This window comes from Mixophyes fleayi, chromosome 5, assembly GCF_038048845.1.
Source record: "Mixophyes fleayi isolate aMixFle1 chromosome 5, aMixFle1.hap1, whole genome shotgun sequence".
NCBI lineage: Eukaryota > Metazoa > Chordata > Amphibia > Anura > Limnodynastidae > Mixophyes > Mixophyes fleayi.
The window spans coordinates 46,762,646-46,788,569 of record NC_134406.1 but is presented as its reverse complement, the minus strand read 5'-3'; the positions used below and the strand labels follow the sequence as shown (position 1 = coordinate 46,788,569).

The 25,924-nt window shown below is 39.6% G+C and overlaps 1 protein-coding gene across 5 annotated transcripts in view; it reads left to right on the top strand.

The window, feature by feature from the left end:
- The window catches only part of DPP6 (dipeptidyl peptidase like 6), a 936,540-nt gene that overhangs the window by 671,596 nt on the left and 239,020 nt on the right, over positions 1-25,924 (top strand). For all 5 annotated transcript variants that reach the window (XM_075212137.1, XM_075212136.1, XM_075212134.1 and 2 more), the window contains one exon: positions 12,008-12,106. In XM_075212137.1, the coding sequence (XP_075068238.1) occupies positions 12,008-12,106 (99 nt within the window). The remainder of the gene's footprint in view (positions 1-12,007; positions 12,107-25,924) is intronic.

Sequence of the window (25,924 nt, the reverse complement as noted above, 5' to 3'; positions counted from 1 at the left end):
GTGTGCCAATTTTGTTAAATTGTTTCAAGAATTCAGAAGTATGATTTCTAGCTGCTCAAGAGAAAAATGATTTTCTATCAGACTGGAATGTAACCTCAGTGTATTGGGAGTGTGGACAATTTTGTAGCAATGTTTTTCTATTCATGTATTTCCTATTATATGATTTCTGTGCAAAACTAAGATTACTTCTATCACATGACTTATGTTAATGTGTTCCATATAACATTCATTAAAGGCAATCTAAAACTAGATCAGATTATCCCATATAATCAAGATGTTTGATATTAGTGTGAACAACAACAGTGTATTTGCCTTTGTGTAATTGTGTATGAAAATGACATTTAATCAGTGTATATTTAGCCAACATATTAGTCAATGTCACTGAATATTTAACTATACAATTAATTAATGATTATTTAATAATGACTAACTGACATCATCTGTAAATGTCATTAGACTCGGCTTTGAGTATTGCTATTTTTTTGCTTATTGATTTACAGTCAACTTTGTTATTGCACAAATTTATACCATTAAATAACTCAAATAGACTAATAAGTGTTTGCCATATCTGGGGGTTTAATTTGAAATATAAATCAGAACTAATTGGCTCTGTATAAAGAAAGGCTAATGGCAGAGGCATATTCACTTTGCAGCATCCGTACAGATGTTTCCCAACTTTCAGCCACTGATGGAGATCCCCCAGGCATTGCTGGCGCAACCTTGCAGTCATTGGCACTGTGTCCTCAGCAGTAATTTCTTTAAATACCCACCGCGTTCCCAGTTTAGTTTTTTGCTAAATAAGCACCGAAATAATGCTGGCATAAAAATATTAGCATGGTGCCAATATAATTTCTAAGTTTATAATGCAAATTAGGTTTAGGCCCCGCAGAGATACAAGCATCTGGTCTCAAAAAATATTCTAGGGACTGCTTAGATATGTGCGACTGTCCATGCGCTGGTTTTACGTCTGTCACAATCACGTTTGCAAAATAGAATGTATTTTTCATACTGAAACATTGATTATTTTAAAGACAATATCTATTTTATATATCTCTTGTTGAGCAAACAATTATCCACATATATTTGAAAGATTTGTGGATAAAGCCAAACAGGTGTTGTGCCATTTTTCATGAAACTTTAGTAACTAGAAGTAAGTCAGTTTAAGGGGCCTATTTAACAAGACTCTAATCTCCCGAAAATGGACAACTGCAAATCTAATTATCCCCTCTATTTATAACTAGGGGATTGCAGCAGATATTGGAGATATCTGCTCAGTCCCACTGTTATCATAAGCAATAGCAGTCTCCATTTACATGATGGCTGCTATATTTCATGATTTAACAAGTTGGGAAAATAAAAGATTTTCAGAACTTGTGCCCGTGTGCCCGATTGCGAACACCATTTGAAGATGGCGTTAACCCTTGAAGCCTATGGGGAGAGTACTTGCACAAAGGGTTCTTCGGATCCCCCACCGCATCTTACCTGCTCTCCCCTCCGGTCACTATTGCAAAGGTGGCCAGATGTTTGTGACTGATGTTCCAAAAGAAGAATTCTCATAAATGGTCATGATCTTTAATTCCTTATCATTGCGGTAAGGAATGAAAATGATTGTGTTTAAAACACATTGCTTGTTAAACATGCCCAATACACACCAAAATCAATTGGATTGGGTAGGCTCGGAATTACGGTTGCAAGATGAATACAGTCTGCCTGAGTTTTGCCTTCTGCACTCACAGGGCTCTTGTGATCCATCTACTTGGCACAATTACTAAGTGACCAAGTCTGCCCAACCTGGCCACTAATGTATGTGTGTCCAAATGGAAAACATCCTATTTCGTACTTGCCTACTATCCCGTAATATCCTCCCAGACATCTGGAAAAGCAGGCACCCTCCTGGAACTCTTCGATTTAAAGTTGAACTAGGACATAGGGCATATTTGACAACTTTTCACTTCTCAGGAGGTCAGGTGGAAAGTGGTGAGGGGGCCCGGTGAATTGTGGCATTGCATGAAAGGGGGTGGGATCATGGTGACGTGTTCATGTCACCACGCCACTCAAGTATGTTCTATTTCTTAGCTCAACTCTAAATTGAAGAGTTTCAAAATTAAGCTGGCCAGTATTTTTGTGCAACAGGTAAAAGCAGGCAGTATTTCCCTGCATGCAAAACAAAATTGTATTTGCACCCCTTGAATCTCAACATGGCTTGTCCAGATGCAAATATTTAGATTTCCAAAAAACAGGGCTGTATTAGGAAAACTGAAGCACATAAAGCCCTATTTCTTGGATAGAAGTGACTATCCTGCACTGTTCAATCATTCTGCTCAGGTGCATTCTAAACAGATTAACTGGTACATTGTTATGTTTTCTATGTATATTCTCTGCAAAACTGCGAACCTGTGCTAGTTCTTCTCCGTTCGTACTAAATGTGATCTGATTGGAATGCCAGGAATTCCGCTTTCTATGGAGGCAACATTTTTATACAGTAACATCTATTGGCAATGAACTCTTCAATTCCTGAGTTAATGGATGTCGCTGCTGTAGTACACAGGGAGCTGTTTTCATGTTTTCGATCCTCATGAGGATGATTTATTTGGAATGTGGCAGAAAATGCATGTTCTAAATCAACTTCCCCAAGTCCATAGATTTTAATTTTACAGAGAAGATGATTTTTTTCCTATGAAATGCAAACAGGTGGCTAGACTGCAAGACACCAGAGACTAGATTGGAACAAATATGCTGTATATCTAAATGTGCGCTTTCAGGCCGTATATATTATTACACTTGTAAATACTAGAGATTTTCGTGCTCGTTTCTGGAAAACCCAGCCCACCCGAACATCGCCGTCCGCATACCGAACCAAAGTAGCTCGGTACTTTGCACGTCCTCGGAACTTAAAGCGAGGCAAAACGTCATTTTTGCCTCATCAGAACTTCCGAGGTTTGGATTCTATAATTACCGCCCTCCATGGAGATTTGGCGCCATTTCACAGACAGACAAAGAATGGTTAGCAGCGTTCTTGGCAGTCTCCAGTGCAATTGGCCATTGTCATTGGTGAAACAGAAACAGGAGAGGTGGCAGTGTTCTTGGCAGTCTATAATGTCAGTGACATTGCTCAGTGTCATTGCTCAAACAGAAACAATAGGGATGGCAGTGTTTCTATCAGTCTACAGTCTCCTCAGTGCCATTGCTCATGCAGAAATAAACAATAGGGGTGGCAGTGTTATTGGTTATCTCCAGTGACATTGCTCCGTGCCACATCTCACACAGAAAAAGGAGGGGTGGCAGTGTTCTTGGCAGTCTACAGTGTCAGTGCCATTGCTCAGTGTCATTGCTCAAACAGAAACAATAGGGATGGCAGTGTTTCTATCAGTCTACCGTCTCCTCAGTGCCATTGCTCATACAGAAACAAACAATATGGGTGGAAGTGTTCTTAAAAGTCTCCAGTCTAATTGTTCTGTGCCATAGCTCACACAGAAGCAGGAGGAGTGGCAATGTTTTTGTCACTTTCCAGTCTTCAGTGACATTGCTTAGTGCCATTGCTAACACAGAAACAGTGGTAGCAGACAGTGATCTTGTCACTATCCAGTCTCCAGTCACATTGCTCTGTGCCATCAATATGGATTCACACACATCAGTCCTCAGAAGACCAGGATCACCAAGCAGCTGCTGGCACCAGTCATGATGATACTAATCCCTCTACGTCATCTGCTAACGCCTATGTTCAAGTGCATAGTGGTTTTAAGTCAGGGAAAGACAGAAATGTAAAAAAATCTTTTACCTAGGTAAATAAAAAAACACCTGTAATCAAGGCAAAGTTAACTGCAGAAAAACATAAAATTGCCAACATGCCATTCTACGTACGCAGTGGCAAGGAAAGAATTAGACCTTCGCCTTTCTGTATGAGTGCTAGTTGGGCATCTTCTTGTAAGGTCAGTCATGACAATGCAAGACCTTGTTATTCTGACCCAAAAACAGGTGCCCGAATACCTTTAATTGTAAAAGCTGAGTTGGAAAAAAAACAGTAAGGCACTAGAAGAAACTGTATGTTCAGATTCAGAAATGACACAAATCCGTGAGGAGAGTCTATCTACGAGCGCTATGTCTAAGCAGACCTGTCTGATACTGTACACATAAAGAAGCCTCCATTCAGCATTTCTGCAGATGTGTGGATGAGTATCCCAAGTGTAGTGTAGCTGGTGATACACAAATTGAGGATTCCCCTTTGGATTTGTAACAGGATGAGGGGGATATTTGTGTAGCTGACAATGGCATTAATGAGAATGTTGATGACGATGATGTTGTTTGTGTAAGTCCTGCACCAGTGGAAGCAGTTCTTACACATGTTAAGAAGAAGGCCATTGTCATGCCTTGGTTTAAGACCAAAAAATCCACCTCTTATGTGTGGAATTATTTTTACCCAAATCCTGACAACAGTTGTCTAGACATTTGTAGCGTTTGTAAAGCCACAGTCAGTAGAGGTACGGACCTTAACCATCTAGGAACATCATCCATGTTGCGCCATTTGAAGCAAGTTCATGGGAAGCTTTTGGGAAAATCAGAAACTTATGCAAAAAATTAACAATAAGTAGTCCAGCTTCAGCTACCTCCCTTCTCTCAGTTAGATCCCGGCACCTGCAATCTACACCCACAACACCTTCCTCATCAACATCCTCATTAGTGATCTGAGTTAGTCCTGCATCCAAGTTGCTAAGGCTAGATGACTCCTCCACTATCCTGGATTCATCAGAAGAATTCTTGAGCGTTCGTCCCACTACTGCTGCTGCTGTTGCTGGGAGTGGATCTTCATCCCAGAAGCAGACCAAGAAGAAGACTGCTAGTAGTTTACAACAATTGACTGTTCAACAATCCATTGCAAGAGGAAGCAAGTGTAAAAGCTGTCACCCAGTCACAAATCGGATCACAGACGCCATGGCAACTATGCTGGTATTAGATCTGCGTCCAATATCCACTATTAATGCAGCTGGTTTTAGACAGTTAATTGAAGTCTTGTGTCCCTGTTACCAAATTCCATCTTGACACCATTTTACTAGAAAAGCAATTCCTCACCTCTACCAGAAAGTTTATAAAAATGTAATTATTGGGCTACAAATTATCATTCTAGTCACTGTACACTTAACCACAAATAACCACGACAAGCAGAACTGGGCAAACTAAAGATTATATGACTTTGAAAGCCCACTGGGTTGGTGAATCACCTTCACCAGCAGGAACAGCAGCAGCATGTACCCAACTACGTCAGAATTTTCAGAGGCAGGCTACTCTGTATATCAGCGGCTTCACTAAAGGCATACCGATGCCAACCTGTTTGAAAAACTAAGGGATGTCATTGCAACATGGCTTATCCCGCTTGGACTCTCCTCAGTATATGTCATTTCTGATAACGCCACAAATATTGTGTGAGCATTACAGCTAGGTGAATTCCATCACATTCCCTGTTTTGCTCACACAATCGACTTGGTGGTGCAGAGCTTTTTGAAAAATGACAGGGACGTGCAGAGATGCTGTCTGTGGCCCAAAAAATGTTGAGACATATCCGGCCCTGCCACCAATTGAAGCAAAAGGTCGTAACAAGGTGGAATTTCACACTTTACACGTTTGTGAGGATGGAGGAATAGCGAAAAGCTATCCATGCTTATTCCACAAGCCATTCATTTGGGAAAGGAGGGGTTATGCATTTTAGTGCAGCACAGTGGAGAATACTTTCCGTGTTGTGCAAGGTGCTGAAACTATTCAAAGTAGTCACCTGTGAAGTGAGTTCAGACACTGCTAGCTTGAGCCAAGTGATTCCCTTAATTAGACTTTTGGAAAAGCAGCTTAAGAAACTGAAAGAGGAGATGAAACACAGCAATTACGCTAAGTATGTCGGACTGGTAGATCAATTACTTTATTCGCTTCGCTAGGATCCAAGAGTTATCAAAATACTGAAATCTGATCACTACATTTTGGCGAGTGAGCTTGATCCTAGGTTTAAGAGCTATTTCTTCTCTTTGTTTCCAATTGATCCAGATCTCAAAAGATGCAAGGAGCTTCTGGTGAGCAACTTGACAGCTCAAGTGGTACGAGACACAACGGCGTCCCCACATTCTGTTTCTCAGGCAACTTTTGCTAGGGAAAAGCGAATCGATGCAGTAATTAACAATCTAATCCTGACTGAGCTGTTAATAGAAGGAAATATCCCAATTTCCAATATACAATGTGCTAAGAATCCTGAAGCTCACAATTCTTGGATTAATGTAATATATTCAAAACAAATGTAATAAACAAAACATACAATAAATAAGCATATAATCAGTCCATATGTGGGAATGTTCCAACTTGACTCGTGGTTGATTATCTTCCCAAAAGTTCAGTAGATGTGCATAGGAAGAAGGAAAATATAATTAGTGTGTGATTAAAAATGAAAAATAGATCACCTACCATGTGACTGCATAGCGTGTCCATTATAACGACATAAAATCCCTGTGGTGTGTTCTTTCCTCAATTGTGATAATATATTTTGGCATGTTGGAAAGAGGATCTTGTATGTGGACTGCAATCCTTCACCCATCAGATGCTGACAGCTGTAACGGTGGTGTCCTTCCTATAATTCCTCTCCTCCAATCTGGTCACAGTGTTCCGATAACAAAACAGAGGGAAGTGGGCAAATAAAATGAACTTTATTGCACATGAACATTGTAGTGCTTACACATCAATGAAGTATACTGCGAAATCTGTGTAATAGCGCAGATGCTCCAGTTATTCTAACATAAATAACAACGGTGCAGGTTAAGAGTTCATACTCTGTTCCTCAATGCGTTTCGTTCTTAGCAGAACTTTTTCAAGAGTCTGCATGTTCAGACATGTCCATCTTTTTATGCATGTATGTGATCTCTCATTGGTTCAACATATCGGACTGTGGTTGGTAGAATTCACTGTCACTCACATCCAAAATCCCAACATGATGTGTTAACTCCTAAATGAAAAATACTAGTATGTGTTGCAACAGAATCCCCACACAATAATGGCAATGTGTGTCAATGCTTCCTAGATGTACTGTGAACTGCCGTGTGTTTGTGCCATTGCTCTGTCGCTTAGTATCCAGCCAGCTCGATGCAGTCTTGATGAAAATAATATTGTGACCTATGAGGTGTTCAAAACTGACTGTAAATTACTGAAAAGTAATGTTATTGAGGTTAATAATGTAGGGACAAGAAAAGAACAAAATGATGTGATTTTAGCATATTTTAGCAATTTTTAATGAAAATACAGATCCAATACCAAAGCCAAAACACGCGAGGGCAGTTTTGCCAAAACCAAAACACAAAGCTAATATAGATCCAAAATTAAAACACGGGGGTCAGTGAACATCTCTAGTTATGATAGCTATTTAGATCAGGCAGTTGAAACACAATGTATAGAACATATGGGAGCATATAATGTAATAGTTCCCAAAATCAGAAATGTCCAAAGAGGGGGGACTACAATGCCCTTAATGTATACAGACATTTGCTTGTACTGCAAATAGACAGACACGTGTACAGTAAACACCATAGCAGACTTCCCAATGCAAATTAATAGTAGCTCTGTTGGTCCAGTAAAGTAGTATCCTTATTCCTTCAGTGCCTAATGTTGTATCTAATTATGCACACAGTGCTGACTGCTGCAGGTAGGATTCCCCATGTGATACAGGTCTTTGCTTAATAATACCCACAAATTACTTTCAGGTTTCCTAAGGCATAAAGCTCTAGTTATAAATAGTCTGCAAGTGTTATATAATGTGCAGTGTGCTCCGTGTAATGTATGAGTAAAGCAAGAAATCTACAGTGACAAATTGTGTTGCCTACCTCTGTCATGGGGACTCTGGTTATACACAACATAACTATATCATTTAAAAAGTAATAATTGCACTTAGAAGTCATAAACTGTTGCATTGAACGGCCTGTGGTTTTCCTTTATTTCTGCACTTCATCTCCGGCAGCAGTGCACCAGCAAATTTCTCCGCGTTCATAGGCAAGTCATTTATCACTGCCTTAGGCGCTCCTCCAGTCATTGTTATAGGGAGGAAATTGCAAGGTGTAGGTTGAAAATTTCCCAAAGGAAGGAGAAGTTGTGCTGTGTGTCAGCTTTGGTTTAAACATGCTCTTGTTTGCAGGAAATTTCCCAATGAATGGGTGAGTAAGCAATAAAAGCAGATAGGAGCAAATCTCTTTAACAGTTATGTATTTTGCAGCAAGTCAGGCTAAATTCATTAGGTGAGATTATTCTCTAACCTGTGTTGTAAACTAAGGGACATTTTACATGAAATATTTTCACAAGGTTTAGACACATGAGTCATATTTTCATCTATCCGTCCTATGTTAATGACCTTTGAGCCCCCCACCATCTGGAGATGCAAACTACCAAAATTTACATTAAACGGTTTAATCTGCCTGCAGAATTCTGTGGTGCGGAGTTAATTCTGTCTTTTGGGGTTATTCCATAACATGTGCGGTAACCGATAGAACCAATCAGCAATTAGCTTTGAACGATCCATTTCAACTGACAATGAAATCAGATGTCTGATTGGTTGTTATGGGTGACACTGCATTTATACTTTATTAGTAAGTACCCCCCACTTTCTCAGATTCCCCCACTGAATGGGTGCATGTGCACCTGCAATTTTGGTGATATTGCACCTTCAAATGGCACTTTCTAACCCATGGAGACTTCAGTTTTTATAAAAGAGATCCTTCAAGAATTTCAATGGTCCATATCTTGTGCTGAGTTGCAATGCTCTGAGTACATCCAATGTTTGTTGGTGTCTTTGTCAAATGGCATTTGAAGGACGTTGTTCACTCCCATAGAGCAAATGTTGACAGACATCAGCTAAGAGAAGTGTGTATGAGGAGTTGGTCAAGAGAAGTGCACAAGTGGAGTGAGCCACCCTTTACTTTACAGAGAGTCTTTCCTTTATTATTTATTTTTTAAACTTTTTATTGTGTTTTCAGGAAATATTTATGGAATGTAAGGGTGCAAAAATAGAGTAGGGTAAAGGTGTAGGTGAACAGTGCGGCCAATGGCAAAAGTAACACCGCAGTGCACTCAATTCTTAAATACAGTCATGCATGAAAGTTTATAACAGTCTGACCCAACCTTGTGTAAGCCACTGGTCTTGGAGGAGAGATAGATAAGATCAGCCATAAATTAGTAAAATATAAATGAGTGGAAGAGCAACTATAACAAAACGATCCAACAGTATGCTCTACTGGAAAAGAAGGGAGGTCATGGGAGGGTGGTGTACAAGGGGGTCTCAAGTGACCCAGTCTCTAGACTAAAGTTTAATGGAGGGGGAACTCTGTGATATTCTAGCCAAAGGGACCATAGAGTAAAGATAATTCACCCATCCCAACTTCTCCCGACTGACCGCTGTCATGAGCAGCATTCAGTATTTACTGCAAGGGGACTGTATAAACCCCTTAAATTGAAAATGGTATCTTTGGAAAGGCAATGCCTTTAATCATTTTTATTTCTTTTACCTATTTTATGACTAAGCGCCATTCCCTTAATCTAAACATACCTAGCCTTTAATCTAGTGATTTATTGTGAAGCCATGCTTTGTGACAGGGAGAATAACAAAAATAACATTGATGAAAAGGTTCAATTTCTTGTTCCAAAACACAGTTTTGTCAGTGGGTAGAGGAACGTGTGGCGAGTGCAATTCCTGTAAACTGGGACATGAGAAAACTGCTACGATCTCTGGCAAAATGTTTGTCTCTATAATAGCTTGCTGATCCGTGGGGAACGTGACGAATTGTTTTATTCTAGATAGCAATGCCCTCAATAGCTGCTGGAGAATTTGTCAAAAGGGCCATTGAAACATTGCTGTGACTCTGCCCATGGGGATAGGCATGAGTACAGACGGGCATTTATTAGAGTAGCTGCTGAATTGTGCCTCTGTGTCCAATATTGTGGAAGACATTAGGTGGGCTCTATCTCACTTTATCCTTTGTGACTAAAAATCTTAGAGTTAGATACATTTTTACTCTTCCTTGCCCTCTTAGTTTATTGCCATCCTTGATGTTCTTTCGCTGTTTTCATGCTTGTGTCACTAAAGCTATGGCTTATTATGAAATTATAGCATCATTCATATCAAGTATACATATGTATAATTATTTTTATATTGACTTAAATACCAAACAAACAAAAACATTTGTGAAATCCATAAATAATTTTTATGTTCTCTTGAAAAACCTGGCTATTCAGAACACCAGATATTTAAATTATGGGGGCAACATTAATTTATAATTAACTTATTTGGGTAAATTCAATTTTTCATTATATTATAGGGACAAATTATTGTATTGTATTATGGGGGGAATATGAATACATAATTATATTAACTGGGAAATATTATCTGATTGCTAATGGGAGCAGTAATTATTTATGATACACACACGTAGCACTACATAGTGCCCCCATGATATAATAATACAATAATATTGTCCCCTTAACATGATGAAAAATAAAAGTTGCCCACATAAGTTAATTATAAATTAATTTTGCTCCATAAAAAATAATGATTGCCCCCATAATTTAAATGTCAGTCGTGCCTCTTCTTATGTTCTGAATGACAAGATAACTCAAGCAGCATTCGGCGGTTTAGCTGTTTTCAATCTTCCAGACATCGGCAGCATTTTAAATCGCAGCCTCAAACCGCCCTATAGTAAATGTTGCAGCGATGTGTGGCAGTTTAAAACTGCCACCAAACACAATTCTTAGTAAATTTACCCCCTAGTGTGCATGTAGGTAAACAAAAGGGTTTTTTAATATTAAAATTTTTCTTTGTGGAAACTTTTGCACCAGGATAATTCCCTCATCCCCAGTGAGTATGTGATGCATAGTTGTTGCCAACTACTCATAATTATCTTGGACAATCCCACCAGGTTTTAAGGATTAGAATATTTTGTTTCTAGGAACAACCTTCTTTTACAGCTAAGACTTTCTAACTACTGTGGGGACACATGGGGGGTGTATCATATGACTCACACATTCTGTCTGTGCTGTGGTCATTGCTTGGTGAAAGTAGCATTACCAGAACTGCAAATGGGTATTACTGAAACTTAAGAGAGTGTTCAGTGAATGCCAGACGGAACATGCTCAGTCTAATGATAATACCCAATAATTCACTGAGCAGATCAGCATTGTATTTACAGTATCTATTGACAGCACTGCTGACCAAGTACCTTAGTGGATGTTGCGTTGAGAACATGCAGTTGCCTGTGGTTTATGACTGTTTAATTAAAAGCAGGGCTACATGGCTGACAGAAGCTGAGTTAATCATTTTAACTAAATTTTGGGAGAATAGACCTGAACACTAATACTCTTGTACACGCCGGTTCTTCTGGCAAATCCAGATCCTATTTCTATTTGTGGTGCTGGTTATGCGGTGTTCACCAAGCAGCCAAGTGTTTTCCTGAATGATGCACTAGTGATCAATCAAGATCTCAGACAAATTTAATTATTCTATGCACTGCAGCTTTTTTATGGGTATATCATTAAAATATACTTTTATCTTGTTTATTTGTAATAATATCCCCCTACCTTTGCTGATCCCACTCCTTCATCTTTGAGTAGATTCAATTATCATCATGGTATGATCTTTTGATCCCTTGCCAATTCTCACCTGGAGTTTCTAAGCCAATGTTGTGATGAGAGGAGCTCTACCAAGAAGCAGCTTCTTATTGGCTGGCAGATCCCCATTCATTTTCATACACCATGCATAAGCTTTGTCATTCACAGAGATGAGTAATGTGGATTGAACATGTGAAGGAGAGGGACCAAGAGCTTTCCTAGCCAGTCACATAGTTTCACAATATTTTTCTCCGTGTTCCATCAGAAGTTAGTTATTGCACTAAAAATAAAATGACATGCCAGATTTTGCTTATATTTTTTTCTGTATCTAATTGTAATTCAATAACTTAAGCTGAAGATGATGAATAACCTATATGTATTTGGTTTCTTTTTCCAGTGGAAGATAATAGCCTGTCACTCAAGGCGAAGGTATCGTTGCAAGATTTGGTCAGTGGAGAGTTTGCAATCCATGATACAGAAGCTAAATGGATAAATGGTGAGTCTGACGCCACGTAGCAGAACTTTGTCCATCAATCTTTCTATTAGTTTCTCCAAGTAGATAATGAAAGCAGCTTTATTATATCCTTGGCTAATAACCACATGTATTAAGATTGATGTACTTTTCTGGAAGAATCAGTGCGTGGTATTTGACACAAATCCTCTGCACTTTTCCTCTTCGTCTTTTGATGTTATCTTTCAGCAGTGATGTATTCTGGGCCCAGGAATATTACCAATATAAAATAATTTAACAAATATTCTGTATTTGCGATTAATTACATGTTTGTCAGTGCAAAATTGCTTATTAGATATCAAATATTATTTAAAAAAACAAGCAGTGAAGAGCTAGTTGGTTAATTTGAATGAGTTACCAATTATGGGTATATGCTACAAAGTCTGAGAATTTGTCATGGATATTCCTGGAACTAATATCTGTATAAACAGGTTATACATCTACTATGCAGTCATGTGAGCCTAGCTGTCATTGCATGTTCCTGGTTTCTACCTCATAGTTGCCAACCTTTCCAGGTTGGCCTCAGGGAGTCTCGGGGAGGAGATGCACGTGAAGGGGCGGAGCTTGGTGAATCGCGTCATATTGGAGATCTGTTTGTGTTCTAGGGTTCCCATAATTTAGAAACCGAGCATTGCATTGTTTAATAAGACTTTGTGTTTTGTGTATATATATATATATATATATATATATATATGTGTGTGTGTGTGTGTGTGTGTGGCGGAGATAAACATAGGAAGAATGTTGTATGGTTACTGTAAAAAAAGAAGGAGAGAAGATTGACAGCATTATTACAATGATTATTAATGAACAGCAGTCTGGAATGTACATTTAAGATGGGTTGAAGTGGTGTTCGTTTGGTTGATGATAGGCGATTATTTTATGATGTCACGTTTTAGCGGTGTCATTAGTAAAGTTGGGTGGCTATGAGAGATGTTTTGAGGTGGAGGCTGCCTTATTTTGTAAGGGATTACATGTGAGAAGTGAAGGACCAGTCAAAATCAACTAAAACCAAAGACATTGGGCTTGTGGCTTGAGAGTCATGGAAGTGTTGTTCACGCACATAGAGATTTCTTCTGTGGGGGCTGCTAGTGGAAGAAGGGAACAAAAGGAGATCAGTCTTGGACAGACCAGCTGCGAATCAGTCACTGGTGTTAGCTAAAATACTGTTAGAGATAGGATGAAATGGTAGAGTTAGGTGTCCTCAGCTTAAAGATAGAAACTAAACTGCTGATTCTGTCTGCAGGGGAAGAAGCATAGAGAGAGAAAAGAAGGGGTCACAGAATGGAACCTTAGGTTCTCCAACTGACTGAAGAGTTTATGATATGAGAACCAGGGTAGGACAGCACCCTTAGACTAAGGGATTGAGTACAGGATGGTGTATCGTATAAATGCAGAAAAATTAATAGTGAGTAATATCACATTGCAGCCAGAAGCTCATTAGAGTTTTTAATAGTTGCTTCAGTGGAATCTAGTGCATAGAATCCAGATTGAATGCAGTTAGCAGAGAGCTAAATGACTGAGTGTATACCAGAAAGTCAAAGGAAAGGTTAGAGACAGAGTGGAAACTAAAGGCAATGGATGAATAAAGAGATTGCTTCATTATGTTGAGCATAATCAATGTGTTCTTGAAAGAAGTGAAAGAGAGATGAAAGATTTCTGTTAGATGTGGAATCAGAGCTGGTGACATAAGATGTAAGGAAACAGGATCGAAAGGGAAGCTATTAGAGAGGAGGAAAGAATAGCAGATACTTCATTCTCGGTCAGAGGATCAAATATGGATAAAATGCATTAGGAATTTTGCAGGGAATGGAGAAGCATCCTTTGAAGATTGTGATTGAATCTCCTGATGGATGGTGTCAAATTTTTCCTTGAAGTAACATTTAAGGTCATGAGCAGTAACATCAGTGTTTGGTTTCTGTACTGTTGTGCTAAGAAGTGAACTGAAGTTACTGAATACAAATTTTTAATTATTTGTCAAGGAGGAAATAAAAGATATAGGGGTATATTTACTAAACTGCGGGTTGGAAAAAGTGGAGATGTTGCCTATAGTAACCAATCAGATTCTAGTTATCATTTATTCAGTACATGCTAATGACAGCTAGAATCCGATTGGTTGCTATAGGCAACATCTCCACTTTTCAAACCTGCACTTTAAGATAGTACATTGACAATGAAGGAAATCTGCACAGCAGTGAGGCTTCCTTTAGTTACATGACAACATAATGGTGATCAGACAGGGATGGAAGAGGAAGCTGGTGTGGTTTTAAATAGAACAGAATTGGTGCAGATAGTTTAGTAAATTTCTATGTGTGGGTGATACAGTCGACTCTGTAAATCTAAAGATGAAGATTAAGTGATGTAATTTTGAAGTGGAGGAGGAATATGCATCATCAATGGAGATGACCCAGAATGAGTCTGTCTATTTCACATGATTGAAAGGAAAGGAAATAAGCAAAAAAATCTAGAAACTGGCATGATGAGCCAGGAAGGTGGTAGATGACTGCATCACATAAAAAGATCTAATGATATTTAAACATAATAATATAACTATTTATATTTAAAATACCTTTCAATTAATTAATTTAAATTAGTAGTAATAATTAAAGTTATTCAATAAATGAGAATACACCATAAATGAAGGACTGTAGTAAGTAAAACACAGGGTTGTTCTCTTTATCCAGGTATCTCCTTAGAGGCTGATTTTGATAAGTACACACTGAGATAAAACAAGATCAACCAGGTGCCCCCAGGATTACCGTTTGACATCAAACAAATGTACTGCTGATGTGGTTTGTGGTTACATTTATCTACTCACTAGGTAATATTAATTACTAATTGGAACTTAAGACTGATTTGCACCTTTTTTTAAATATAATACTGCCCCTTGCAATGTCTAATAAACATTAAGGGACCATAGAACCAAACGTTGGTTGCAAGGGCAGTTCCACCCAGGGGAATACAGTTTGAATGATCAATGGAGCAGAGATGTTGCTTTGAGCATTGTTTCCTACGGAATATTCACACTGTGCTGCCCCGTGTGGTATGTGAATGACCCTTGCAATCACCATAGAGATCTGTGATCTTTTTTTATGTCCCTTTGCACTGTATTATGTTCCATTCAATGCAAGTTAAAAGGAAAGCAGCTTAAGATGAATGTCCATATTCTTGTCCCCGAAACATTATTTTTATTTGATTTAAAGACAGTTCTACAGCAAATTATATATTTTATACAACTTCAAATTCAGTGTGCAAAACCCTTAAATCACAGAAGGAGCTATGGAGAGAGGTACTCAGCTCCCAATATTTTGTGCTTATTTTGTTCCCCAGATTCTTAATTTGAAAAAAATTATTTGTAATTTTAGAAAAGAAAAATAATTTCTACAAATTACTAAAAATTAAAAATAGAAATGATGACATTTGAGAAGGATTCACACCCTATGTAATTGCAAGTTAAAATTTCTACAGGACCAGTACATTACCTCCATACTGGGCTTGATTCATTAAGGAATGTAAATGCTGATTTGCGCCGTATTTACGCGCCGTATTGCGCATAACAGTGCACTGCTCATGCCCAGAAACTGACTAGACGACATTTCACAAAGGAACATCCAATTCATCTTCAAGCACAAAGGACACTTAGGATAGCCTACAATTTCATGGGCGGAACTGGGTGGGGAATGGGCGTATGCACGTAGTCAATGTACAGTAAGGGCGTGCCAAGCGCGAGCGCACGCAGCAACGTCCGAATAAAGCTTTGGGCATCTCGATGGTATGTGATTTTCAGTCGTATCACATACACCAGCTAAAGGTGAGGTTCAAGTGCCGAGTGATAATGTTGGATGGCGTGCATCATGCTGGAGCATGTGTTTGTAACCAAGAGCAGCTATAAAAATACATTTGTATGTACAATTGACACAGAGACGGAACTAGCGAGCTGTGGGCCCCAGTGCAGGAAAGTGGGGAGGAGGGAACCGGGGCCCACAGCTCACTAGTTCCCCATGCAGCGGGCCTCATTATGTCCATGGGCCCCGGTGCACCGCACTTGCTGCATCAATGGTTGTTCCGCCACTGAATTGACATTAACATCTTTATAAATGTTTTTCGTTGAAAACTTTTTAATTAATGACTATATTATTAACAGGTGACGATAATTGAAATTTTTTTCTATGCGTTCTGCCGGGATCCCACATATGTGTTGTCCATAACAGAGCAGAGCGTACCTAGACCCGTATTCAAATAGAGACGTTTCTTCAGATCCGTTTGTAGCTGAATATAGTTGAATATAGACGCGCAGATGCCCGAATTATGTGCATTTAAAAGAAACAACGCACAATACTTTAATTTTCCGTACCGTAATGATTCAAGCCCATTATGTTTATTGCCACCATCTGTGCAAGAAATGAGTGTAAAATATGATGGCCATTTTTATGTCAGTATAAATATCTCTCTCTATAAAGGACCTACTGTGTGGCCAAGACATTATAAGAAAAAATAAGATTCCAAATGAAGATTAAAGAGCATTCCAAACAAGTCCGAGATATGATTATAGAGACACAAATCTGGGAAGGAGTAAGAGACCAATGCAAAAGTACTAAACATCCGCCTGGGTTTGGAAATTAAACAAGTATTAAGCTACAGCCACACTGTCTAGACCAAACCTCACCTACATTTCATTGCTGGACAAGAAGGGCATTTATAAGAGCAGTTATTACATAGGCCAGTTATGACATTTAACAAGCTACTGAAGTCAGTGACTGTGATAGACAACAGCAATACACGAATGTCCAAAGCATTCCACAAAAATGGTCTTTATAGCAGCTTCACCAGGAAGACTCCCTGGATGAAAAACATACTGTTGCCCATAGAGAGTATGCAAAACATCATCTAGAAGGCACTACAGAGATATGGCAGAAAGTATTCTGGTCCGGGTAACAGGCAACCGCCTCAAGGCGGTGGTAACATCGTCTTATGGGGATACTTTTCCTTGACAGGGACTAGAAGTCTTGTCAGAATTGACATGAAGATGAATGGTGATCAGTATAGACCCACTGCCAAAAAAAGCTCAAACTGGGGGGGGGGGTTGTCTTTCAACTGGACTATGATCCAAACTACTACACTGGGTTGGATTAATATGAAAAAAAGAGTGGCCTGGGGCGAAAAACAAAAATGCCGCCCGCCCCCCCTGGGCCCTCGATTTTAACCAAATGAACCTAAAATATTCAGAAATTGTGACCCCCTTCAGTGCTGCGCCCTGGGAGGTCACCCCTATCTCCTAGCCCTCGTTATGGCCCTGACAAGACCTCAAACTTGCTGCCCATTTTTGTTCCCCAGCTAACCTGACCTGACCCAGCTTTGGTAATTGTGCAGGGTGAAATGGTCAAATATTGCTCCATCTTGGTGATAAGAGGTAATAGAGACTAGAGAGCTACTACTGACTGTAACAGCTGGTTAAAGCAAGTATTGACCAATGGGAATGAATATTTTTAAATTGGTTATCTCTGTTGTTTTATTTATTTTATTACTATTTACGGTTGGCTCAGGTAATGGTGTTTATGAAAGGTTGTGTAGCTGTCAGAGTTACATGCGATGCTGTTTCTGCACTCATACATTTAAATTGGATGAAGAGGAATTTGGAACTTTCTGTTACGCGCCGTCCCTGTGTCGCGTCCTCCGCACAGGGACGGTCGCCTGTGTCTGCCCATAGACGGCCGGTTGCTAGGCAACCATTCGTCACTTCCGGATCCCGGCAGCAGCGTGTCCCGTTGCTTAGCAACGGGATGCGATCCACAGCATCCGGCGGTAGGTAGTCCTGCCCCCTTCTCCTCCTATAAAGTTCAGACTCTGGCACCTAATGAGTGCCAGAGTATTAGGTCCCACCCTAGCTGCAGCATTCCTGTGTATTTCCTCTTGTGACTCCTGTGTATTACCCGGCTTGTTCCTGACTACCCCTCTGCTGTGCTCCCTGTGAATTGACCTCGGCTTTGTTATTGACCATTCTCCTGCGCTCCTGATACCTGACCCGGCTAGCCCCTGACTACGGATTTGGATTCTCCCTGTGGCATCTCCTGATTTCTCGGTTCTGACCCGACCTGCCTGACACCGATTCCATCCTATCGCTTCACTGGTTGCTCCCTCTGAGGACCACGACCTGCGTGTCTCCCGCAGCTAAGACCATACTTCCTTGCGGGGGTTCCTGGCGAAGACCTGGGACACGTTAGACTCCACGCCTCTTTGGTGAGTAGTGCCAAAATCAGTAAGCAAATACTCTGAGTTCGTGACACTTTCCAGTTTTACATGTGTTCAAGCTTTCACTTTGTGGGGGTATGTGTGACATAACATATGTAACAGTGACTCAAACTATTTAAAACAACATCTTTTAATTATAAAAATACAAATGCTAAACAACTAAGTTACTACCGTTGCCTCACACAATAACACAGTCTGACTGAATCCTGATAACTCCCCACTTCTACCCATCACAACCAGAGAAATACAAGCACAGTCGACCAAGTCCAAGTCTGCTTAGTAACCAGCTTTTACCATGATCTGATTGGATACAGGATGCTGGAGACAGGAAGGAATGGAATTAAAATCAATAAAATTGATGCATGTGTGGGCAGTTTAATTTGCCTCACTATCACATAGACTGTCTGTAACTGTGCGTTATTATATTATACAGTTTTATAGACGAGCTTCTAATTTACCATTGGAATAATCATTTACCACTGAGTAGTAAAGTGAACTTATCCATTAAATAGCTGTAATAAAATGCAAACTTTGATATATTTAATCACACATTGTAATAATTATTTTTTACATCCTTCTCATCACACTCCTTCCTTTTTATACCTACTGTGCTATATTCTTTTTGGTTGTACCTAAGATTCTCCCAATTCTATTCGATAGTGTTATTCTGAATTCTGTATACAGTACAAGAGCTCCGCACATTTTCATAGACTATCTAGCTGTACTGAATTGCTGTGTTTCTTTTGTTAGATAAAACTGACAACTGAGTTTTAAATTTTATATATATATATATATATATATATATATATATATATATATATATATATATATATATATATATATATATTCCAAAGGAGGGATGTACCACTCTCCATGTAAGGAAATACCTTTTATTGATTAATGTCTTTGTGATCAATAAGGATAAAGGTAGTTCTTATACAACATGGAGAGTTTCTTTGGAATATTTGACTGGCCAGTGAATTTCTTTCTACTGGTCCATGGAGTTGCCCGTACTATTGGATACATGAGTGCGGACACCTATGTAGGGATCATATATATATATATATATTCATGTTTATTGTGCCTGACACAAAATTTTGCATAGTAGTTTCACCGGTGAACCATTCGGCAAAATCGGAGAGACTTCTGCTGGATCCCAGGAAGAGAAGAAGTCAGGTAACGCCATCCTGAAATTGCAGCTCTATACACTGCTTAATGTTGCTCTCCCCTCAGAGGTCTAAGTGCTGGTAATTAGGTTAATGCCAGAGAAATCCCTTATTTCTCCAGCGTTAACCCTTTGTGAAATAGGAAAAAGCGGAGAAAGAGCCTTTACACCGGCATTTTTGTCTCTTCACCGATTGTCAAATAGATCCCATAGTTCTTTAATCTTTCTCATCGTTTTATCTGCTGTCATACAGTGTTTCCTATCTCTTTTGCATCATTTCTATTTTGTTAGCTGTTATCTTTGTTGATATCTCGTCTGAGCCCTTGGAGCATGTGGATTTATTTGATTAGCTGTTTTATTTTTATTTATTTTTTCCTTATATCACTCCATATAAATGGACTTTGCCATGCGAATGTCTCATCTTTTGCAGCTCTGCATTTAATCAGCCCTTTATGACCTTGGTTTACAGACTGTTTGATAACATCCACTGTCATTGTATCTTCTCTCTGCTGCAGCCACTTGGTAGAATGGTAGTTGTGTTCACAGCCTGTTGTCTTGTATTGTGTACGCTCGTCAATGATCTATCTTACTTTGGCAGTTTTTGTACTGTATGTGTCAGATGATTTATATGTCCTTTATGCATGTTTCCTACCTGCTGCTTCCTCATTACACAGTTCATTTTCTGTCTCTACTAATTTAATGGATGAGCTGTTTGTTTGATAGATACTGATTGCATGATGGAGCCTTTGATCTTTTTGTATAGTGCTTAAATATTTTGTAGATATGTGATGAGTCATTTGTTGAAAGGACACTTCACATTTAACTTAACAGAGAACATAAAAATGTATTACTACCCTGAAACTCACCTTCTGGAGGAAGACTGAAATGAAATGCATGGGACAAACATTTAGCTATTGCAGTGGTGGAAATTTAAAAGTGTAAGCGACTGGAAATTCATTGTTTAATAATCAGAGCAGTCAAAGAATTGTCGGAATACCAGCCCATGTCAACCACTGGCTATTGGTAAAAGCTAAATAGAAAAGAGAACACACACATCCGCCGACAAAAACTAACAAAAAAGACATAAAAAAAGAAAGAGGAAGGTTCCTTTTTGCTGTTTTGTTACCCCAAATATTATAACTGCAAGGATCTCATGATGGGATCCCCTCCATCTAGGAGATACCCACCTTTCTGATACTTCAACCTCCTTGGTTCTTCAGGTTGAGATCAAATACAGCCACCTTGTGCAGGGTAGTTGCTTGGAAGCTGATAGACAGACCTGTTGCTGGTAAGGGACAGGAGAGAGCAGTGGCAGAACTACCATTGGTGCAGTAGGTGTATTGCCCTGGGGCCCATGGAGATAATGGGGCCCGCTGCATGGCAGATGCAGAAGGTCAGGGGCCCCGGTTCCCTCCTCCCTGCCTACCTGCATCGGGGCCCTCAGCTCGCTAGTTCCACCTCTATGAGAGAGAGCTGTATATATTATTAAAATGTAAACTGAAAAATATTTTAAACCACCAGTACATTATTCAAAAGTGTATCTGAAGTCTAGGTTGGAAATTCATTAGATAAAATACTCTTAAGTTAGGTCTAAGTAATACCACCAAAGGTCACACTCTGTGTCGAGCTTGTATGTTCTCCCCGTGTTTGTGTGGGGTTCATCTAGGTCCTCTGCTTTCCTTCGAAATTCCCCAAAAAATGTACTGGTGGGTTAATTGGAATCTGATTAATATTAACCTTAGTGTGTATGTTCATGTGGTATCAAATTTAGATTGTTAGCTCCAAAGGACTAGGGACTGTGAATGTGAATGATTATTTATTCTCTGTAAAGTGTTGCATTATATATAAATAAATTATAAATATACAGTATATTTCAAGCAGCTGTTGGATATAACTAAAAGCATATACTACTAGTCAGATCAGGTGGTAGATTATTCTATGAGTTGTACTGTAAATGTTATTCTGCAAATTTATTGGGTCATTTTTAAAATGGGGAGCAAATAAACACTTCCCTTACATGGGATGTTTTGGGGAAAAAGCACAATACCCTCTATGGACCCATGTGTTAAAAAAAAATAAAAAAAAATTGCTATGGCAAAGTATACTTTATATATATTTATTTAGAAGATATCCAATCTGAGCAAATGTACTTATCAGGACCTGGTTAATAGTGTATCCCTTAACTGTTCATAGCTGTGTTGTTCTCTTTCCTCTCTGTCTGTATGTATTACCCAGTATTGTCTTATTAATGTTTGTTCCCAATTGTAAAGCGCTACGGAATTTGCTGGCGCTATATAAATAAATGTTGATGATGATGACGATGAGTGTTGTGTTATTTCATAGTCAGGGATAGATGTCACCTTTTCTCTGGTACAACACTTCCAGTGCGTCAGTCTCTTGTTCAGGGTTGTAGCTCTTACTGATGTCTACCAGGATTTGATTCTCATAGGTAATAACTGGTGATTGCTGACACACACCAGGTAAAAGGCACATTTATTAATAGGCCTGACATCTAGAAGAAGAACAAATCAAAGGATAAAAATTAAAACAAGGAACTAGCTCTCTGATCATTTAAAGGGGTTTAGGTTACGGGTTCATAACAATGACATGCTGTATATATCTGTCAGCAGAAATCTTAAAAATGACTATATCACACCTCACAATAACAGCAATAATGAGATGTTATAATGATGTGTATATATATATATATATATATATATATATATATATGATGATGATATAACAGGAAATCTATACAGTAATAAAGATCCCACTCGTTGCATGCAATCACGCAGACCTAGGGGTGAGATGATTACTGGTAGCACACGCATATAGCCCTACAGGCACACAATCTACACTGCCTAACAGCATGCATATACACACAATTAGTATAGTATGGAGAACAGAACAACTATGAACTCAGTAAATTATGCAATGGCTATTCTTAGCCTGAGCTATTGAAATGAGGTAGCAACAGATAGCATTAAATGCAGCTATAACAATTGTTGCATAAAGAGGATTTGTTACATTAAACATCTCCTTTAATGTGGATGAAAAAAATTATGTGGTGTAAGAAGGATAATTAGTAGTCCCAACAATAATAAATATATGTATATGAAGATGAGGGTCTGGATTCCCTGAGGACAGCTGGAGCAGATATGGACTCCCTCTGAACACCTGGTCCAGATCTCAACTCTCTCGGGATACTTATACTGGATCTGGACTCTCTCTGGACCAGATCTGAATTACATATGGATAGAATGTCTCTCTTGTAATTTTCTTCTAATAATGGCAGCTCTCCCACTGTTGTTTTCTCTCTGAAACTGGTGGCTCTCACTCTGGCAGCTTGCTCTGTGACCATGTCAGCTTCCTCTATGATAGTGGCAGTTCTCTCTCTGGCAGTTACTCTCTTTAATGGCAGCTCTCCCTCTGGCAGCCTTCTCTTCACAACTCTCTCTGTGTCAGCTAGCTATCCCCTCTGTCATTCCTATTGATGGCAGACAGACAGTGCCGTAACTACAAATTTTGGTGCCTGGGCGAGACAGGGCACCGGCGCCCCCCATCTAAGTGGGAGTGGCATATGACAAGTGGGTGTGGCTAGCACTTTAGTGAAAGAATTGTGCAGTAAAATTCAGAACAGCTAAAATTACTCCCCAGCTTTCCGGGAAAAAACTACCTGTCACATTTAATGCAGGAAGTATTCAAGAAGGGATTTATAATCACCTTCCTGGGCACCTACTTTCATGTTCCAAGCGCACTAAATATTAGAGAGAAAATGTCATAAGTAATAAAGTCATTATACCCAGAAATACCTACCTGTAGCTCATTACTGGTAAACATGCCACTTTGTACATATAACCCAGCTATTCCTCTGTAAATATCCCACACTCTTACTGTAGTACCTCTATAGGATAATGTTTTCATACAGAGACAACATACTCGAGTCTATGCCTGTGCCTGCCCTGGCAGATCCAAAGGGGGACAATCGCTAAGTAACAGTCTAAATGAAACAATACACAAGGCAAATTAAATCAAAGTGCTAGAAAAGATGTAATGGATGAATGTGACTGACCTGAATATACTGCAGTCTACAATTCGGGCAGGACCTTAGTAAATGGTATTTATTTAAAAAAAAAACAAAGCGACAGCTGACAATCCTGTCATGTCCGGAGTTAGACAACCTGTGGATCTCTCAAGTCTGCAACTGTTGTGGAACTACAGGTCGCATCATGACAGGCAGGACATTGTGAGCCTTGTAGTTCTACAACAGTAACAGGAATACAAGTTAACCAAGTTAATCTTGTTCCTGGTCCCATTCAAGTTTTAATAAAAATGTTCCATGATCTATCACAGTGTTTGTTTATGTGGTACCTGCAAATGGCCACTCAAAGGACCACCATTTGCAGAGAAAAGTGACTGTGACAGTTAAACAGAAGTGTCGGGGTATCGCAGCGCATGACCGTTTTATGACCGTTCTATGACCGTTCTATGACCGTTCCAATGTGAAAGTTGTCTATTTGCTGCATTGTTCAGTACAGCCACCATTACTCTATAGCTGCAATAGATCCACTTTGACCACTGCATTATAATTCAAAACACAGACCTGCTTATGAGGATCTCCTAAACGCTCCTGTAGTAAGCGTGATAGCGCATGGCTCCGGATACGACCCGCTCGTCAGCGGGGATGAAACCTCCAGGTCACCTTCTGGCTTTTGGTGGAACTGCACTGCTTTTGATGCCCTGAATGAATTGTGGGCACAGAGGCAGGTATCGGGCGGCTGCGCCCCCATGGGCTTGCGCCCGGGGCGGTCGCACCGCCCGCACCGCCGTCATTACGGCTCTGCAGACAGACCCTATATAATGTCAGGTCTCCCCCTGGCAGCTTTCTCTCTAGCCTCTGGATTAAAGGCTTACTGAAAGAATTACACTCCTTTTGTGCGTTGCCCCTCCTTTCCCAGCAGCTCTCACTAAAGTTGGGTACACACTACACTGTTTTCATCCAATAATCGGCTCAAACAGCCGACATACGACCGCTCGTTCAAAAGTCGGGTCAGTGTGTGCAGTGACACGATGGTCGAAAGTCTGCCCAAATGGACGATTATCGCCTCATTTGGTTGGTCGTACCGTTTAATATTTTCGGTCCAATCTCGTTTCCGCTGTGTAGTGTGTATAAACTTCCGACCGATCCACAACAGTGAGTACGAAATTACAGTCATTGCTCACGACAACATGGCTGTAAAAAGTTGCTAAAGGGACGTCCGCTCTTCCCTATATCGTCCTAAACAAGGCTAGTGTGTATGCAGTCCATGGACCGAGCGATCGGATCATCTATCGCATGTAAAATCGCTCTGCATAAAAAGTTGGTCGAAATTTCTGTAGTGTGTACCCAGCTTAAGTACCAGCAATGACCAAGCCTCTTTCCAATAAGCATATTATAAATATACAGAATCGGAAATCTAGGCTCCTGAGAGGCATAGTACAGGTCTTCAAAACTAGAGCGATTCCTACTTCATCTCATCACAACACTCCCACTCTGTTAATAATGTTTGCTTGTGTATAAAGCCAAACTTCTGATGAGAAGTGTGCTATTGTTTCCTAAAGAATCTAAAAGGCTAATTTCTTACCACTCATCACCAGCTGACCACACCTAATCCCCTTGCCACCATACCATGATTTACAAACTCCTGGCATTAGGCCAGGTAGGAAGTCTTGATTATACACCAAGGAGGGGAGCAGAGATATTGAAGAAAATATAAATTTCAAATTCTGTAATCTACCCAACAATGAAATGTAGGGCAAATGGTAGGATGGGAGAAGTGAGGTAATTTAGGTAGCCATGGGAATACAGCAGAATGAACTCTTATCGTGTAGCCTTCAACTTGAACCCATTGTTTGGAAGCAACAGCTTTAATCTATTCCAATATCCTGTTGAGTAACACTGCTTGATAATATTTGGCAAATAAGTGTAGTCAAAAGTTTCTTTGTAATTTCCATCCGTAGAGAATGTCTTAACGAAACCTAAAAATTCACGAACTAGACTCTGGAGATTTAGAAAATATTTTGGAGGAATGTGTATTGGGAGAGTTTGAAGTATAAGAGCTTCGGTATAGTATTCATTTATACAATATTTATTCTTCCCACCCAGGAGAAATCTTTGGATAACCAGTGTTTAAATTCCAAAAGGAATTTAGAAACCAAAGGAACAACATTGATCTTATATAGATTGGAGAGATCTTTAGTTAGTGAAACACTGAGGTATTTGATACAGTCGGGTGCCAGGTAAAAGGGGAAAGAGCCATTGAGGTCATCTAAATTATGTGTAAGCATATAGGACCCAATCCCATGTGCTCCAGCACCACAGTAAGGAAATGTAATCTACACTGTCAAAGGCT